Source organism: Centruroides sculpturatus, unplaced genomic scaffold (genome assembly GCF_000671375.1).
Source record: "Centruroides sculpturatus isolate CEXI.00-Female unplaced genomic scaffold, Cexi_2.0 scaffold246, whole genome shotgun sequence".
In the NCBI taxonomy this organism is placed as follows: Eukaryota; Metazoa; Arthropoda; class Arachnida; order Scorpiones; family Buthidae; genus Centruroides; species Centruroides sculpturatus.
This window is the reverse complement of record NW_019384771.1, coordinates 163,995-183,299: the sequence shown is the minus strand read 5'-3', so window position 1 is coordinate 183,299 and position 19,305 is coordinate 163,995. Positions and strand designations below refer to the sequence as shown.

Here is a 19,305-nt window from a genome sequence, read left to right as displayed (position 1 = left end):
CGAAAAACAAAGGACTAATCTTATCAAATTGTTAAAATCTTGGAATTCAAAATTCTTTTCGTGCATTTCATTAGATATTTTGGTCCATCTGTCAGCTATATTGATTTTTTCGTCTTTCAATTTCTTTAAGTGTTTGGTTATTTTTGTTTTTATTAGCGCCCATTGATTGAATTTCATCTGTTTCTATTTATGTAATATTTTCCTTAAATTCGTTGAAATTATTCTGTGAGTTACATTTCATGCTTTTTATTCCTCATTAGTATCCATTTCAGATTTATGACCCTTATNGGGGATAACGGAATGTCCTCTTGAGTAAGATTTGACTGTGATCTCATAATCACAGTCTCTTGTGAATCTTCTAATTTTTCAAGGTCTTCTTCAGTTTTTATCGAATGTCAAACAATTCTCCGGCATGGACAAACTTTTTCAAACTTTTCTCGCGCATCTGACAACGGCTCAATGAGTTTTTCACAGCCTCGTTCAGTCAACACATCACACCTTTGAATTATTTGATAATCTGGAGATGATTTTTTCTTCTTGGAAACTTTTATTTGCTTTACATCTTTAATTAAAAAATCATACTTTGGTTTGTTATTAAAACACTACGTATTATATTTTAAATCTTCGCTGAAGAGGTTTGTGAAAAATCTTTTCTTGATTTTACTCACCAATTCGATGCTTGCTGGCATTCTAGGATTTAAATTTATCTACGTAAAAATAAGAAGTGGGGAAAGGAAGTGAACGAAACAAACTTTTGAACTTTAACGATACGGAAGCCGTTAATGTGCAGATTACCTAGATACTCTGCGAATTACCTAGGTAATTTGAGAAATTGAACAATTTTCGCAGCTTTAACAGATTACCCTAGTTAATCTGCAGATTAGCTAGGTAATGTACACATTAAAGGATTTCAAGCTTTAGCGGTAACATATACATATATATATATATATATATATATACACTAGCTGTTACCCGCAACTTTGCCTGTGGAGGTTTTACAAGCAAACCCCATTCATATTCAGTATTTCAATAACCATAGTAATTGTTATATTGTATAACACCTACTACTGAGAATAATGAGAATTGCTGAGAATCAAACAAACTGTTTTCAATTTGATCAATTTTCTGGAACATTTACAATCGTTCTATAATCGAACCAATATGCAATAACAAATGGTTCAAACATTTGGTTAAAAAATCGAAATATATAAAAATATTTATAACAATATCTGAAATGTTATCAATTTAATACACCTAAGTACTCAATGAAGACTAAACATAGTTGAAAACAAAAAATTGCATCTAAAATAGTACAGTAGAAGCTGTTCTTCCGGTTAAGCCTTAATGTGTCCTGTGTTGTTCCCGAAAATATTCATGTTGACCTCCTTGACCTGCGTGGGCAATCCCGAATATTTTCGTGTCTACATCGGAACGTTTTTGATACTAGATGTTGCTATGCATCACAATTTTTATATTAAAAGAAACTTTTGAAATATAATTTTTTTTTGTTTCTATATTTTTCAATATATTTATTTTGTTTGTGCAACATAAAAACAATAATTTTTAACGACACAGTAAACACAATTATTATTTAAAAAAAAAATTTTTTTAGGCTTAACATCGACAAAAGTTCAACATGGCATCACAGGCAACAGATAAAAATTTCAACATCAGATAGGTTAATGCTTTCCCTCTCCCCCGCAGGGAAATTTCAAAAAATCCCTTCTTAGTGTGTGTTTTCATGACATACCCTAACTGTGTACCAAATTTCACCTCTTTAGGTTCAGCGGTTTGCTCTGGGCAATGATGAATCAGTAACTCAGTCAGTCAGGACAAGTAATTTTTTATATTTAGATATGTAGAAACAATAATTGTTTTTACAAAATGTGTTATATATCAGGCTATATGAAAGGATATTTTTAAATTTCTGGAGATATCATCTCCCTGACTCCTGAAAGAAACCTGTATCCATCTCAATTTGATTATTGATTATTGCATTTTTTCTACTTCAAATAAGTAGATTTCAAATTATGATTACTATTACTATAGAATTACCAATTATATAGTTCTATATAAACATTGAAATCCACTAAATCCATAATTTTTCATTTTTGTTAGAGAAAGAGCATTTTCTTATGATGTATTAGTACGTAATAGTAATTACACATATGTTTATTCCTAAACATTAAAGTTGTTAACATGGTTTAATGAAATTAAACTGTTTTTCAGATAAAAATTTTAAATTCATAAAATGGTTTAGGAATCCAATATATATCAACTTCAGTCATAACTAACTTATAACCAAAATGTCCAGCATTTTTATATAAATTTACGAGAGAAATTTAAAAAATGTATAATTTTAAATTATTTTTTATATACAGGGTGTTATGAATAAAGTGAACCAGTTCTATAAATTGGGAATGACTAAAAGTAAGAGTAATTCTTTTGAAGACAAAGTCCTTTCCAAAAAAATATAGGAACCACCATTTATTAACTTTGTGTTCCAGACAACACTTTTGGCGACTGACCGCTTACTGTTTGTTTTATTTTTCGGTTTTGTTTGTAGATACTTGAAAAAGGCCTATTTGGCCACAGTGTCTTTTTGATAAATAAAATAAAATATATATATATATGAGGGGGACCCCAAAAAAACCAAACTGAGAGCGTGCTGCCATATGTAGACGTAGTAGAGAGTTCTCCTGTTACATGGGGTTAGTAGAGACCTTCACAAAACAGCTGTGCAAACGGCATCAGTTTGTAGGTTTACATTTGAACGTAATGTTATGTTTCTCTTACTGTTATTTTGTTCCGCCTGCAAAGTTCTGGGCGTCCTTCAACATCTCAAAATGATGAAAACATTGAAAAAATCTGCCAAAAAAGTGTTAAGACGTCTGCGAGAGGATGTGCAAAGGAAACGCCTGGAACTTTTCTCAATCAGGTGACTGATTCCTTCATCACGACAACACCTCCACACCACGGCCTTACGAGTGACCCAATATTTGGCCTCTCGGGGATGGCCTGTTGTTCCCCACCCTCCATATTCACCAGACCTAGCCCCGCGCGACATTTTCCTGTTTCCGAGAATGAAGAAAAATCTAAAAGGGAAGTGTTTTGATGATGTGGAGGCGGTAAAAAAGCTTCGCTAAGGGCACTGGATGAAATCAAGGTTGAAGAGTTCCAGAAATGCTTCAAACATTGGGGAAAAAGACTTGACAAGTGCATCGCATCTAATGGAGAGTACTTTGAAGGTGACTGAAGAAATTTTGTAAAAAAGTTAATAAATAAAGTTTTTATACAAAAAATCCGGTTTTTTTTGGTCCCCCCACGTATATTGACCACAACACATGCACTTTGCTGCACTCGACTGTAGATAACAGTGGTAAATATATTCTTGTGACTGTAGAACCTTGCATTATTAACATCTAAATCCATGGCAATAAAGATAATTGTTCCTGTCCCAAATTGTAAAAATACAATAACGAACTCCAACAAAGAATAAAAGCAGTTTTATTAAATACTTGCAAAGAACTAGTACAATTAGTAATTTTTAATACGATGTTAGTAATAAAGAAAACAGTTGTTCCCAAGACAACTGTTTTCTTTATTACTAACATCATATATTCAAAGTAATATCCATTTTCCTGAAGAAACTTTGTAATGCAGCTTTGAATGCCTGTTTGCGCACACTATATAATTCCTGGGAAGTGATTTAGGCACATACCTATCACACGAAGCAGTAAATATGCATGCTAATGACAGTTGCATTTGTTTATGTGCTTGCCTCTCTGGATTTTCTGGCTTTGATGTTTGTGTTTACTTGACAATGGCACAAGTTATCAAAAATTACCCCAGAGTAAATGTTGTTTAAGTTTTTATGTACTTTGTGATGGTACCATTTTTGATCCCATACAGGCATACACCATTGGACTTTATGGGTCCTGTGGGGACTTTTGTTAATCTGTCTGGTCTTCAATACATATATTCACCAACTTTTGGGCATGTATAATTCTCTTGTACCTTGTTTGGCTATAATTTGTCTTATCCTCTCATCGTTAATCACTCTCAAATTATGGGACTGGTTCACTTTAATTGTATCACCATGTATAATACAAATGCTCTTAACATATGCTCTCAGATATGATCAAAATAAGAATGGTGGTTAGTTATTTGAAAAAGTCTCAGTTAAATGGGAGATTATAAAAATATCTTTAAAGAATTTAACAGAAAACTTGTATATACTATTTGTTCATTTATAGACATATAATACTAGTCATTTTTTGTTGTCAGACATCTGAAATCATGATAGATAGTACTGTGATGATTTTGGGTTATCTGATAGTAAAAAAGTAGGAAACTGGTTTATTGCAGTAGGTTAATATGGCCGGATGGCTGAGCGGTCAAGGTGGCAGCCTACCGCTCTGGGAAACCCGGGCTTGAATCCAAACGGGTCGAAAAATCCCCAGGAATTTTTCGGGGGTGGTCCGTTCAGATATGTAGGGCTCCGCCCCTCACCAGTAGGTTAATATTTTATTTACTTATGATAATGATATGTTTATTATCTTGACCATTTTATATCATCTTGTCCTAGGAATTATAAAAGGAAAAAAAATTTGATATTCTGAAAATTGATGAACTAGAAGTGTTAAGAGGTTTTCTACAGCTTTTTTCAATGTTTATAATTTGAATTGAATTTAAAACAACATAATCACATGAAGCCAAAGTGAGAAAATGTTTTGTACTCTCTGAATGTTTTTAATAATAATCCTCTTCAAAAGTTCAAAGCCTATAAATTGCATAATTACACATATTTTTGTTTTTCTTATTTTCTAATATAATAATGTTTGGAAGATGTGAAGATTATAAAATTTGAGAGATAGTGATAGTTCAGTGAAAAGATTATTAACATTTGAATACACAGTTTGCAACAAACTATTAAACTGAAAACTTAAATCTAAGAACAATAACAAATATTACAAATAAAAAATATGAATATTTTTTAATTATTTTCTTTCTCTTATGCATGTTAAATATGCAAGTCTTATAATAATCTTATAAATTTAAACATTCAGATATAATAGAAAATTTTTTTCATATTGGTTTTGTATTTATACTGTTTTTCCTATTGTATTGATACTATTTATACTATATTCCTTTAAATCATAAATGATAGGTATTAATTTGGTTTTCAAAATTTTTTGCATTAAAAATTTCTTACAAGCTAGAAAATATTTTGACTGTTTTATTGACATGTAAAAAAATAAATACTGAGTTGATATAATTACACTATAAAAAAGTAACAGTTTTTTGTATTGAAGATATTGTTATAATACATCTAATATTAATTAATTTATTAATAATTGTATTCATAATGAGTGTTAAAACTCAATGAGTAATAAAAAAGAAATTCTATATTCTCCAAAAACATGATTTAAATATTGTTTAACTGATTTATGTGTGTTCAACTTTTTTAAGCATCGAGTAATTTAGAAATTTTATCAAAGGAAAATAATTTTTGTAACAATACTATATTTAATGTTAATGCCAATTTTAAACTTTGAAAAATATAAAATGATTTTTAAATTATTTTTTTGAATTATAAAATAGGTTATAGCAAGATATATCATTTTTTTAATTTACAGACATGTTTTCAGGCATGAAAGAACAGTATTATCCTTGGGAACCCAGCAGTTTTGAAATGGATTTATTAAGAAGGAATCCACGTCGAAAAAGAATTACTGATAATTCTTATATAGGTGATCTATCTAACATTTTAATATGAAATGAAATTAGTTTGAATACACTTTTCGATAACTTTTAAAACTTAATTCATTTTAAAATGCTAACATCAATAATGTTAGAAAAAATTCAAAAGATATTTTCTTAAATTTGATGATAAAATTCCAAGAGTGAAATTTTAAAGGTTTTGGTGGAAATAAATTAAATCTTAGTTTTTTAATGTAGTTTATTTTGAAAGAAATAATTATCTTCTTGTGCAAAGTAATTCTTACTAGATAAAATTTAAGAGCACTATCTATTGACATTAATAAGCCGTAATAAGGAAGACACAAAAAAAACAAATATTAATGTTTAAAATTTGTTTTCTCTACACCTGAAGATATGACATTCTATAAATGTAAAAAGTACTTGCATGGTTTTTTTCTATTTCACTTATTAAAGTTTATTAATGCCAGCAGACAGTGCTCTTAAATTTTATCTGATAAGAGTTTATTTTATAAATTGGATTTAATATACCTGAAAATATTGATTATTAACAACTTTATTAGAAATTTTTATATAAAAAATCATACAACAATTTTTTATTATTAATTGTTAATAATTTTAGAATGTATCTCTAAAAGGAATTTTTCACAAAATTTATTTGTATTTTTTTAAATATATGGAAATTATATACTTAGTATATACTAGGAACATATTTCCATTATGTTTCATTAGAAATAAAATAATTTTTTATATGATTTTACACCTAATGGTAAGAGAGGTTTTATCACAAATTCCTAATAGTATTGAATATTGTAAATATAAAATAAAGAATATTTAAATAATAAAAATCTGAATTATTTTATTATAATTTAGTTCATATCGTCATCAATATTAGAATATTTATTCCATATTTTTCATAAAGAAATAAGTTTTTTTTAAAAAAAAAAGTAATATTTTAGATAAACTATAATTGACTTATAGTTTCTTAGAAATATAGTGTACATGAAGAGTCGGTATAATGCATAATATATAGCACATATTTCATTATCTAATTATTTTAAATAATTTTTCTCTTGTTCTATCATTACTATGTTATTTTACAATAAATTGTTTTTATTTTTTATCAGTATTAATATAGTATATTAATCCACTATATCTGAAAACTTGTACAAGTATATTGATGCTACCAAATATCTTATGACAAAATAACATTGTCTCAAGAAGAGTTGACAGTTGTATATCTCTACCCCACATTTTGTAATAGTCAAACTAATTTAGTTATTATAGTAAAATTATTACCTAAGTATATGGTATAATATGAAAAACACCATTATGTATTTAATTTGAAAACAGATATAGGCAAGGAGCAGGTTGACTATATTTCTAAAATTGCAATGCAGACATAAAAATGAATGTATCAAACTTTAATTCCCTCATTATGTAACTTTAATTCAAATCAAATACCATTTGATTTTTATTATAAGTAATACATTACCAATAATCATAATAAAAAAAAGAGAGAGAAATCTATACTGTTTTTATATCTATATACTGTTATATCTATATTGTTTTTTGAAAGGAAAATGAAATTGCATAAATATTTGTTGTAAGCAATACTAATTGCATCAAAATTATGTAACTGTCAAACAATAAAAAGTTTCATATATACAGTAGAGCATTGATTATCTGACCCCCAATCAACCGTCACATCAGTTAACCGACCACGTTCTAGTCGGCAAATTCAAATGTCCGCTAGTGATGTGGCGTTATAATATTTGGCTATGTCTTGGCTACTTTAATATTATTTTTGTTAAATTTTTGCATGTTTTAACTGGCAACACTGACTCAAACATGAAAGGGAAGTCAGTATTTAAACGAGGCTTAATTTTCTAATTATGAGTGGTTGTTTGTTTTGTGAGCAATAAAATAATTTTAAAATAATTTTTAACGATACAATAGCGACGATTATTATTTTTTTAAAAAAAATTGTTAGGCTTAACATCAATGAAAATTCAACGCGAAGTAGGTTAATAGCGATATACTAATATACTAATTACATGGGATATACTATACTAATAATGCATTTTTTCATACTTTTTGGTTATCTGTTTTTTCAGTTATCCGATCAATCCCAATTGAGTTGGATAATCGATGCTCTACTGTATGTTCAAATTACATTAATATACAGTACAGGGGTTGAATATGATAAGAGTAGTCAATTTTGGATATTTTCTATAATTAATACAATCTTGGATTCCACCATTGATTGTGTGCTATATGCCTCCCATGTAACCAAACAATGGCTCTGCACTTCAGTTTCCATAGGAATACTGGTCCACACTGACTGAAACTTTCTAATGTCCATCAACATTTTTAGATCTTTATTTTCCATGCTCTTCCTTCAACAAATCAAATCCACAGAGGCATCTGGGGTCTTCACAGATATGGACAGAAATGGAATCATCTTGATTCCAGTCTCAACATCCTTCCAGTCATAATAGACCATTGATGACTTAGCTGTGTGGCTGGAAGTCTTGTCCTTATGGATTCAGACCTTTGAAGTGTCATTACCATACAGATGGGGATCTCTTCTTTGTACAGCTGTTCCAACATAAATGATATTTTCTTCTGGAAGTATGCTTTATCTTTGTCGTGGTATCCACTTATTTGAGTTACAACTTTCCACAAGCACAATAGCCAACCACTATAATAAACCCTTTTCAGAGCTTTTCCTTACTCTGTAGGACATAACCTATTGCCATTTGTCATTAGGAAGGAAATTTTCATACAACTTTTGGGCATTTGTGAAATTGTTCTTGGATGTAGTGTGCAATAAGCTTGTGTCCAAGTGCTTTGTGCCTGCATTGCATCTGCAGATTATTGTAAATGATATTTCCTAAAATACTTTGGGATATATCCAACTGTTGAACAAGATGGCTTTATGTTTGTGTGTGTGTTCATGTTCATTGTTTTCTTTCCGAACTACATTTGCAACAATTACCTGTGTACAAGATGGCTAAGATTTGTTTTGATGGACCTTTGGCCTCCCACATGAATCTGATGGTTGTTTCTTACAGTTATGGATTACCTTCCCTACATTTGCTTTGCTGGAACTCAGTTAAAAAGAGTGTAAAGAGCAGGGTCTATTATGGAATGGCTAAAGTTGGTGTCAGAAAGGCCACATATATATCCTTCCAAAAATGTAGTAAATTTTATTAACATTTTATTATTATATATGCTGCTAAGTATGCTCTATTATAGAGGAGTGTCAGATGGTTATGTAAAGGTCATGTGGCTTGTGGTGGTCATGTAGTTCCAATATGCTACTTAACTAAATGTATCGTAATTAACCCTGTTTATATAGCAGATGAAATAGGACTTTTCTTTTTAGAAGGATTTAGTTCAAATCCTTTAGCTACTTTATATATTTTATAAGTTATTTAGCTATTTAATATATTGTGTAAGTTATTTAGTTCAATATTATTTTAAAAGAAAGGTTAGTTGCTGTTTTTATTGCAATATTATTTTTTAATTCATTAAACTTTTCAAAATCTTTATTGGCAAACTTATTTATTAATTGAAATGTTTCAGCTTACAGCTGAAACATTTCAATTAATAAATAAGTTTTAAAAAGAAGTAGAATCTAATGTAGAATAGAAGAAATAAATAAATAAGAAAAAAGAAGTAGAATCTAATGTAGAATAGAAGAAATAAATAAATAAGAAAAAAGAAGTAGAATCTAATGTAGAATAGAATACATAGAATCAGAAGTCATGGCAGTGACTTCCCATCGAGTAAAAAATGCACTGACTGACTATATATATAGGAATCAGAGTTGCTGATTTTTGGGGATCAATTTCTCTGCTCCCCAAATACCTGTAGTAATTCCAAATATCTCATTTGAAAGAAAATTGTTTTCTTAGGTAGTGTGCAAACTTTCAATATTTTCTATAATGCGGTTGCCAAAATATAAGCAATTGAAAAGTGCAAAAATCACCAAAAAAAAAAAGCTGTATTTTTTTTTCTTCTTTTTCTTCATCCGACACGGCAGACACTTGTATAGAAAAACTACCGGGTCTAGAAAGCTCAAATTTTAAACTTAAGCCTTTCTTGTTACCAGTGGGTGTTTGCAAAATTTAGAGTCAATAAGTCAAAGTTCATGGGAGTTTCCCATAGAGCTAATTCAGTTTTATGGCTTAATTTTATGCTTATAAAGATAAAATTGCATGAAAACAAATGAATTTTATTCAAAATGTTACTCAGAATTACGAAAGCTCAAATTTATGCCAATTAAAACTTTTTAAATTATTTTTTAAATGGCATATTGAAAGCATCAGTCAGCAGTGCATTTGATTGGTAGCATTTTTGTCAGTAACATGTTTGGTTGGTATCGATCAAAATGAATATTGAAAGAGTGTATTTGGCATTGCATTTGGTTAGTGCCACATTCAGTTGCTGAGTGCCTGTTGAATTGTAAATCATTGTCTTATGTCTTGATGTAACAATACAATTATTAAACAAAAACAATTGATATCCAAACAAAAACATCTGAGATGTAAAAAAATTATGCCAAGTAAAAATTTATGACAATTTAGACAACAGTCAGAATTTTTCTTAGGAGTGTTTCTTTGGTAAAGATAAGCTTGGCACTTGGAAGCAAAATATAGAAACAATAATACAGGTAAAAAAGTTGTGGGTAGTTTCCAAGTGCCAAGCTTAGTTTTACCAAAGAAAAACTCCTAAGAAAAATTGAGTGTTGTCTAAATTGTCATAAATTTTTACTTGGCATAATTTTTTTATATCTCAGATGTTTTGTTTGGATTTCAATTTAACATGTAGTTACTTGTTTTTGAATATATAAAAGTCAATGAAATCTGTTCTAGTCTTATGTGTAACCTTGGTGTTTTGAGTAACTATAGCAATAAACTTTTCAAAATTCATATTTTCATATTTTTTATTTTGTTTGATATTCTGTTACAGTTTAGTGAATTGAATGCTTTGCTCTTTTCCCAAACACAATCATATTAACACAACTTTTATATAGAAATTGAGATTTGATAGTTATAGAAACTTGTGGAGAACCCAATTCTTTTTATAATTTTGTGTACAACACTTCACATCTGTCCTGGAATTCTTTCAAATGCAACAGACATATGCACTAAATATTCAAAAACCAGATGATGTATTTTGATTCGCTGGAAAAATTCACTGAAATGTAGAAAGTTGTTTTGACTGTTTCACAAAATTTACCAATATCAAAATATGTATGTACTGTGCATCGATGAAACTTGCAAGCATATTGGATATGATGACTTCTAAGTAAATTGTCCAAGTGTTGAGAATTTGAATGATGATGAAACAGCAGGAACAAACTTACTGATGCAGGATATTCATTTTGAAAATATTTACTGTTTGACTTATTTTACTGTTGAGCAGTGCTAATAAGCAAGAACATGGACAGCTTAGTTGACAGAGTACTGGCTCCCACCTTTCTAGGGCTCAAATTTTCAAATTAATATTGCTTTTCTATTGTACTCTAAAAATTGCAGAAAATGTTAGACATGCCATATAAAAAGCAGACTTGTAATTTTTCTGTTGAAACTTTATTGTTTTAGAATTATTATTATTATTAAAAGTTTGAGTAATTTTGCTATTTTAAAATCACACTGTTTGATAAATTCACTATTCATAAAGAGTTTCTTGACCATAACAATTAATAACTAATGTTTTCTGTTAGGTTACCATGTTTGTTTTCTCAATTCTATTGTACACTTTCCCCTGGTTTCCAAAACTGGGGCATGCATTAGAATCAGGCATAAATTCAACTTAGTGATGCCTTGTTTGCATCATTTACTCTTTACTTGGCATGACAATTTGTGTATATTATGTCTTTGATACTGTATATGCCCCTCACAGTATTTCAGTTTTGGTTTTGAAATGGTTTTGTGGTCTTTTAAACTAAAGCAAGCTGAATGAACAATGTTCTGCAAACTGGTCTTTCATGAAACTAAATTTAAGCAAAGAGTTATCTGCTATGCTGAATAACATGTATACAGATATTTCAGTGTGATAATACAAATCTGGAAAATTTCAAGCTTGTGTATACCAACAAGAAATCTTGTAATTAAAATGTTGATCATGCTGTAATTTTGACAGTGATTTTGTGTTAGTCTGCAGATCCTATATACCTGATATTAAAGTTATAAGTGAATATATTTGGAAATGTGAACATCATGAAGCACTGTAAACATGACAATGAAATGTTTTTCCAAAAATGCTATATGAATACATTAACTTACTGTGGCTGCATGTTTGATGATATAAGGAATGCATTATTTTTACAAATTAACATGTTTTTGTCCTGAAACTTTGGTTCTCATTAGATTCAGTGGCAATTCAGAATCAATTAAACACATTATTTAAATGTTAAATATTTTTTGATGAGTAAAATATTTCAAGATGATCATGAATTGGCATCTATTTTTATTGTTTGACTTACTAAATAACTATAATTTTACTAGTATATATACCATAAAAATAATAATATAATTTCAATGAACTTCCTGAACAAACAAGTTCAGAAGTTCAGCTGCTTAACTATGATTTTCTGATATTCACAGAAATGTTTGATGGTTTTGTTAGTGATTTATGATTCACTGTCTCTTGATATTATATTCTTTCAAGATGATTATCATTTGGAGATAGATTATTTTGAGATTTTGGGCATTGAAAGTTTTTTTTTTATCTTATTAAACATAAATAAATGATCAAATTTTGATTCTGATTTAAATATGTAGTTTTCACTTCTTTTTTAAGTTTTAAAAATGCAATTAAACTTAAATTAACACAAACTATAATAGTATAAAATGTGCTAAAGGCTGCTTGCATTTGACAACTTTGATAGTCATATCATCATCTGTGGCTAATTACAGAAACAGTTGAAGTGCATTTTCATGTGCTTATAAAGAAATTATCATTGAGACTATAATCATATACATCAATTGTCAATTGCTAGAATAATTCTCAAAGTTTGTTTTTAGTTGATGAGAAAGTGTTATTTCAATGAAACCCTTCTAGACTACTAGGTTGGAAGAACTGCTGCTGCTGCTGACATTATTATTTTTTCCCCCATTGATTTCATAGTCATTGAATCTCATTTCAGTTGATTTCTTTCTCTGGGGATATACATATACAGTAGAGCGTCGTTTATCCGAATCAATTGGGGACTGGGGTGGTTCGGATAACTTATTTTTCGGATAACCAATTATGTACGAAAAAATATATTAATTTATTTTTTTATATATATATTGAATACTTCTATATATCCTACTTCCCATGACTAATTTAAACACAGCTCTCTCCGAAAAGTAATTAGCATCTGCATATTCTATATCTTCATATGCTACAACGTCTGTTTTGACCTTTTTCTCCTTATCTGCCTTCAATTCTACCGACAGCCGTCTCCCCATTTTCCTTAATGTCCCTCTCTCCTCCATCTTTAGTACTGTTAAGTCTGGCAACAAATCCACTTCAGTATTGCTGTCCTTGTCCTCTACGCCATTTCACAGCTGACCAAGAGGCGGTCGTTCAAACTAATGACCACTAGATTCAAATACCGTCCCGAACTATCAAAGCTGTCAGATTAGTAAGGTTCAACCTGTACTTACAAGAGGTAAGCGGGAATTCTGCTATGAAAATATCATGCCAGGTATATGTGCATTTGTTTTTATCTGTTAATCCTACTTCTACTTTAAGAATATTAGATGTTCGTTCAGAGCAAGAGCATGCATTCGTGCAATTAGAAGCACGACAAGTTTTTAAATCCGAAAAATATGTGTTAAATAATTGGAGGATCATTTTGCTATTATATATTTTTTTTGCCTTCAATTAGAACTAGATTTAATGTATTAATATTTAAGAAATCTGATGATCCAAAAATGTATTAATTAATAAACAAAATCCATCATTTTACTAGAAATAGTTTTCGAATTACCACAATGTTTGAATAACACTGCAGAACTACAAAAAATAATTGTAGTCTGTCAATGTTATAACATTTGCATCGCTCTTAAGTCGAGTCGACATTAATATATGTGCCAGCTTTTTTAACGTTGTGAAATTGTGATTTTCGTTTTTGCATGTTGCTGTGATTTATGTGAAATAGTTATTCATTTAACTACATATTTTTTACTTTAAGTGGGAAGGACTGTAATAAATGTTATGGAATTTTTTAGGTTATGGCAGGAGTTCGAAAGAAGCAATATTATCTCATCAAAAATTAGAATTTTTCGAAGAACTACTTCGAAAATTGCAAGTTAATGATATTGTTATTGTGGCTCCTTCCATAAGTGGATTGTTTGCTGCTCCTTATGTACTCAAGCACAGCTTCCAAGTTGATGGATTGATTACTCTTTCTTCTATTTTTCCTAGTCAAATGAAACTCAATGACTTTGAGCATTTAAATGTAAGTTTTTCTTAATTTATTAAAAAATTTTTATTTATTATATATCATTTTTATTCTTTATAATTTATAGGTACCGATACTATTGATTTACGGAGACAGGGATGATCTAATTGCTAAGAAAATGGCTGAATTTAATAAAAAAGCGGACAATATTTGGATAGAAAAATTACCAAATACTGGATCAAATATTTTGCAAGAGAGGACTTTTATTTTTCATAAATTATTATATAATTTTTTGCGCTATTTAGAAAGAAATTCGTAAATAGGATAAATTTACCAACCTCATCTTCAAATTATTATTCTTTTCGAGATCGAGATCTATGGGAAGATGGAACTACCTTCGAATAGATGGATCGGATATACAGTATTTATTTTTTAAAGGCAATATTACGCGAAAGAAAATTTCATATTCGAAATTTTATACTCCAAAAATTACCAATAATGACAATTACGTAATTTTTAATAATAATACTTTAATAACCTGGTATTTTATCAGTTTAAATTCATAGAAACAATATGTACGAAAATGCCATTAATGACACATTATTATATTTGTATGAATTTTCTTATTATAAATTCTCGTAATATGTCATTTAATTTAATTTAGAAAGATTGTTACAACTTTTTGTATGAATATTAGTAAGAAATTAATATATTTGTAATAAATTAATATGTTAAGGGCTGTTCAAAGCTGTATAGCGGCATGTAAATAATAAATTGTAGTGACGTGTTTAGAGGACGTGTTCTGCAAAACATGAGAAACGCAATTGTGAAAAAGATTTTAATTTCTAAATCGAAGAAATTTGCATTGCGAAATATCTGCAGATGTAAATGACATATAGTTTACTGTATGAAAGGCGTTGCCTGGATTACTAGGCATCAAATGCTGGAAAGCATGCAAAGAATTCATCGTAATAAAATTACTATTACAAAAATGATAACACAATAGAACCTATTCGTTCATATATTCTATATCCTACTTTTTCTTCAATCTATCATACATTACTTTATGCTTCAATCGTATTTATACTACCAATACATTCGATGCTTATAATAAGAAAAACATCAAAATTGCAGCAGTTATCGTTCATTTTTCTCATCACAATCAGCTATAAAAGTAAGTATTAAATATAGTTTCTACTAAGCAAACACATAATCTTGTAGGAAAAAAAATTGTAGAATTTTGAGGTAATAATTTAACACAGATTTTTGAAGATCTTAATAGGAGAAAGAAAATTACTTTCTGATTGAAACAAGAAACTGGATTGGTAAATAGGATTTGGATATCAAAGTGCTCGTGAAACTTTACAAATGTTNGTATATATATATATATATATATATGTACAGTACATATATATGACTTTGCAAACTTAAAATATAAAACATTTTAATTGTACAATATTACAACATTGTATTACTTCTTTAGTCATAGAAAGGATTTTTTACTTATTTAAAAAAAATTAAAAATTCAGTTTCCAGTAAGTCCAGTTTCCATATAAAAAAATGTTTATAAATTTAGGCATCTAACAGGGCTGAAGTTATTTTTATACCTGAGACGGTCTGTTATTCAACTGCACTCTTTGTGACCACTTGAAAGTTATATTCATTAAAAGGAGACTGAACTGCATTATTTTTAAATACCTGCCAACTTCTCAGTTCTCCATTTAATCTTTAAAATGACTAGAGAGGTGACTTACCTCTCTAGTAAAATGATAGAGTGGATATAACCCATTATCTCTCACTCCTAATGTCGAAAAAACATTACCAATAAAAGCGTATTTAAAAGTTTAAAAAATATATTAAAATTATTACTTAAAATTGTGACCGGAGGGTCGGCACCTCTTCGATGCCTCGTCAGGATGGCACCACTGTGTCCCGTTCGACACAAGCCGCGACGGCAATTTGGTTTTTGTTACTGGGTCACCTGAACGGTCGCGTGCGGATTCGGGATGGAGGAGTGTGAGACAGCGTTGGAAGCAAGACACTCAGATACCAGGTTAACAAAACAAATAACCGTTTATTTTTTTTATTTGATGTATAGGCTAGCAGTAGCGAGACAAATAGATATTTGATACTAGAGCGACATCGAAGAGTTTGCGAGAAAGAGAGAGAGTTTACATGAAATCGCGCGTTGTTATAATACTGTAAGGTCTCTTTTTATGCGGTGGATACGTTCTACAGAGAAGCGCATATAAAAAATTCGCATAAAAAAAGACTTTGCTTGCCTTGAAAAAGTAGGGATATGTTCCATAATTTTATAAAATCGCATAAAACCAAAACAACGAGTTAAAATTAACTTAAAACCGCATAAAAAAGTTTGCAGAAATTAAAAGAAATAGGCTGCTTAATACTGCAACTTGAAATCAGCAAAATTTAAACTCGCTACTTATTATAAAAATGAACAAAACACCGCTAAAATAAAATTTAATTTTAAAACAATTACAGTTTATACCTTTTAATGCGAAACTCAGAATGATGTAATAGCGACTTGTCGATGGTAAGTATCATGTACAAGGGGAATCCCCGAATTGCAAAAGCTCACTCTAAAAACAAATCACTGACATCTGGATGTGAAGAGTTAATTAAAANTTAAAATTATTTGCATTTTAGGCCTACGTGGATTGATAAATTTAGGAAACACTTGTTTTATGAATTGTATTGTCCAAGCTCTGACGCACACCCCTCTTCTTCGAGATTACTTTCTTGCTGATCGCCATGTCTGCCAGTTCCAAGATGATCCTTCCATGTGCCTGGTGTGTGAAATGTCCAGGCTCTTCCAAGAGGTAAATAAAAGACAATGAAAATTTAATGTTTTTATTAATATTAATTCCTTAATTGTTGTATTTTATATTTATATACAAATATAAGTTTTTTTTTAAATGAAACACATTCAAGATGCATAGCTATCAGACAAGGAAGAAAGGAAAGATCAAACACAAGCAAATAAAAAGACTAGTATTTAATGAAGCTTACTGTATACAGTGTTTCTCATAAGAAATCACCTTGGCATTTAAGCAGGCATCCTATTGTTTTGGTAAGCAATGAATTCTGTCTTCAAAGAAAGATTTTGGTTGCTGCTTGAATTAATCCTGAACTGTGTCCTTTACGTCCTCATCAGTGTTGAATCGTTCTTCCTTTAGGAATTTCTTTAACAGTCTGAAAAGATGAGTCACATGGTGACAAATCTGGACTGTGTGCAGAATGTTCAAGAACCTCCCATTTCTTATGGGCTAGTGCATCAACAATTACCCTCATGATGTATGGCTATGCATTGTCATGGAGAATGATGACTCCTGAAAACAGCATGCCAGGTCACTTGTTTTTAGTCATATGCAGATTATTGATTATACTGGTGGGTATTGATCATTGGAGTCTTTAAACTCCAGTAAGATGGGTTCTGCATGTTGAAGAATGCATTCAGCATAGCCTTTTTGGGTGGCAGCTGTGTTTTGAATTTCTTTAGGTTTGGGTGAGCCACTGCATGTTGCAGACTTTCCTATTGGAAGGAGATGAAACGTAGTGAACAAGTTTCATCTCCTGATGCTATGCACCATAGGAATTGTCACCTTTGTTACTGTAGTGCATCAAATACTGTAAGCTGGAGTCCATTTACTGTTCCTTGTGATGTTCAGTTAGCATGTGGGATATCCATTGGCAATATATTTCTGGTACTCCAAGTTATAGGAGAAAATCCTATATAGTTCCAACATAAATGTCAAAATCACTTGCGTAATCATGGAAGCACTGTCAATGATCATAATCAGGCTATTGGTCATGATTTTGCACACTTGGCTAAAACATGGCAAATCTGCTGTTTCCTCTCAGCCCTCTTGGAACATTTGCAATCAATCAATAACAGTCATCTTTGACATACTCTTTTCTCTTCACACAGCAACCATTCTCCAATGAATCTCCACTGCTTTGCATCCCTTAGCTGTTAAAAACTGAATTACTGTTTGCTGATCCTGCTTGGACAGGTTTCTAACCACACCAGCCATCGCCAACATAATGCCATGCATCTAAATATGAAGCCAGTGGAAAATTTAAGAATTGTGCATGCACCACATATATGGTTTCACTTTAGCATTTGCATTCCAAACTTCAACTCATCTTGTGGCACACTTTAAATGGGTTTCATTTGAAGCATTTTCTGGATGTAGTGCTGTGCCATCAATGTTTCTTCCACCACCACTATGGGTAATGTAACTCATACAAATGGTTCCTCAGACAGCATGCCAGCAATGGGAGCAGTCTGCCACTCAATGGTAAAGATAAGATTGATTCACTTCCTAGTGGTCTTCCACACTCTAACATGGTGGTTGTTTGTTTCCAAACAGATTCCAGAGGCCATATTCTGGTCACTGTCTCTGGTCTCTCATCTGTCACAAGCCGGTCGCTGATTGGCTAATCCAAGTGATTAGCCAATCAGCGACCGGCTTGTGAGAGACGAGAGACCAGAGACGGTGACCGGAATATGGCCCCTGGTCTCCCAAAGCAATAGACTGCCACCTTGACAGCTTGGCCATCCGGCTTTCAGTTATAAGGGATCGCAAATATACCCGCAGACAATAGCTTTTATATTATTAAATGGGATGAATGACAACTAACAATGAAAAAACAAACTGTATAACAATTTATTAAATTGCATTTCATATGATTTCATATGAAATGTAATCCAAATTTCGTTGATTTCTTTATAACAAATGTGTTGATAGGGATAAAGGAAACATCGTAATCGAGTTTATCACCAAATTAGCCTTATACGATTTAAGAGATAAAAATACATAAATCTCACTAAAGTGTGGCTCTTTTTACAATAACATTATATATAATAAATATTATTATTTAGTTTCTTCATTTCTTATTTAACCTTGATATATATTAGCAATTCAGGAGTGCATTTGAATGTTTTTTTTTCTCACTTTTACTTTTGACATTAAATCGTCGTACTCTATCTATCTAGCCGAGTATTATTTTTTCGTCGATATATCGTGGTATAATGCCAAATGCATTACTTGATATTCTGGTACTTTGATATTTGTAATCAATTACACTGCTTAATGCATAGCAAACATGTCCTTTTGATAATGGCAAAAACAACTCTGTAGTCAATAAACCTA

The 19,305-nt window shown here is 30.4% G+C and overlaps 1 protein-coding gene across 1 annotated transcript; it reads left to right on the top strand.

Annotated features, from left to right (window-relative positions):
* Nucleotides 1-5,633: 5,633 nt before the first annotated feature.
* Nucleotides 5,634-18,524, top strand: LOC111628994 (ubiquitin carboxyl-terminal hydrolase 22-like). The gene is made up of 3 exons (XM_023372855.1): nt 5,634-5,753; nt 16,796-16,968; nt 17,081-18,524. The coding sequence occupies exons 1-3, from the start codon at nt 5,642-5,644 to the stop codon at nt 17,177-17,179; spliced, it is 384 nt and encodes a 127-aa protein (XP_023228623.1). The 5' UTR covers nt 5,634-5,641; the 3' UTR covers nt 17,180-18,524.
* The last annotated feature ends 781 nt before the right edge of the window (nt 18,525-19,305 follow it).

Bases quoted from the DNA above. Each gene is read 5' to 3' on its own strand.
- LOC111628994 (XM_023372855.1), top strand. From the start codon at position 5,642: ATGTTTTCAGGCATGAAAGAACAGTATTATCCTTGGGAACCCAGCAGT. The intron at 5,754-16,795 runs GTGATCTATCTA...TTTGCATTTTAG, and splicing joins TACTGATAATTCTTATATAG to GCCTACGTGGATTGATAAAT. The intron at 16,969-17,080 runs GTAAATAAAAGA...AACACATTCAAG, and splicing joins TGTCCAGGCTCTTCCAAGAG to ATGCATAGCTATCAGACAAG.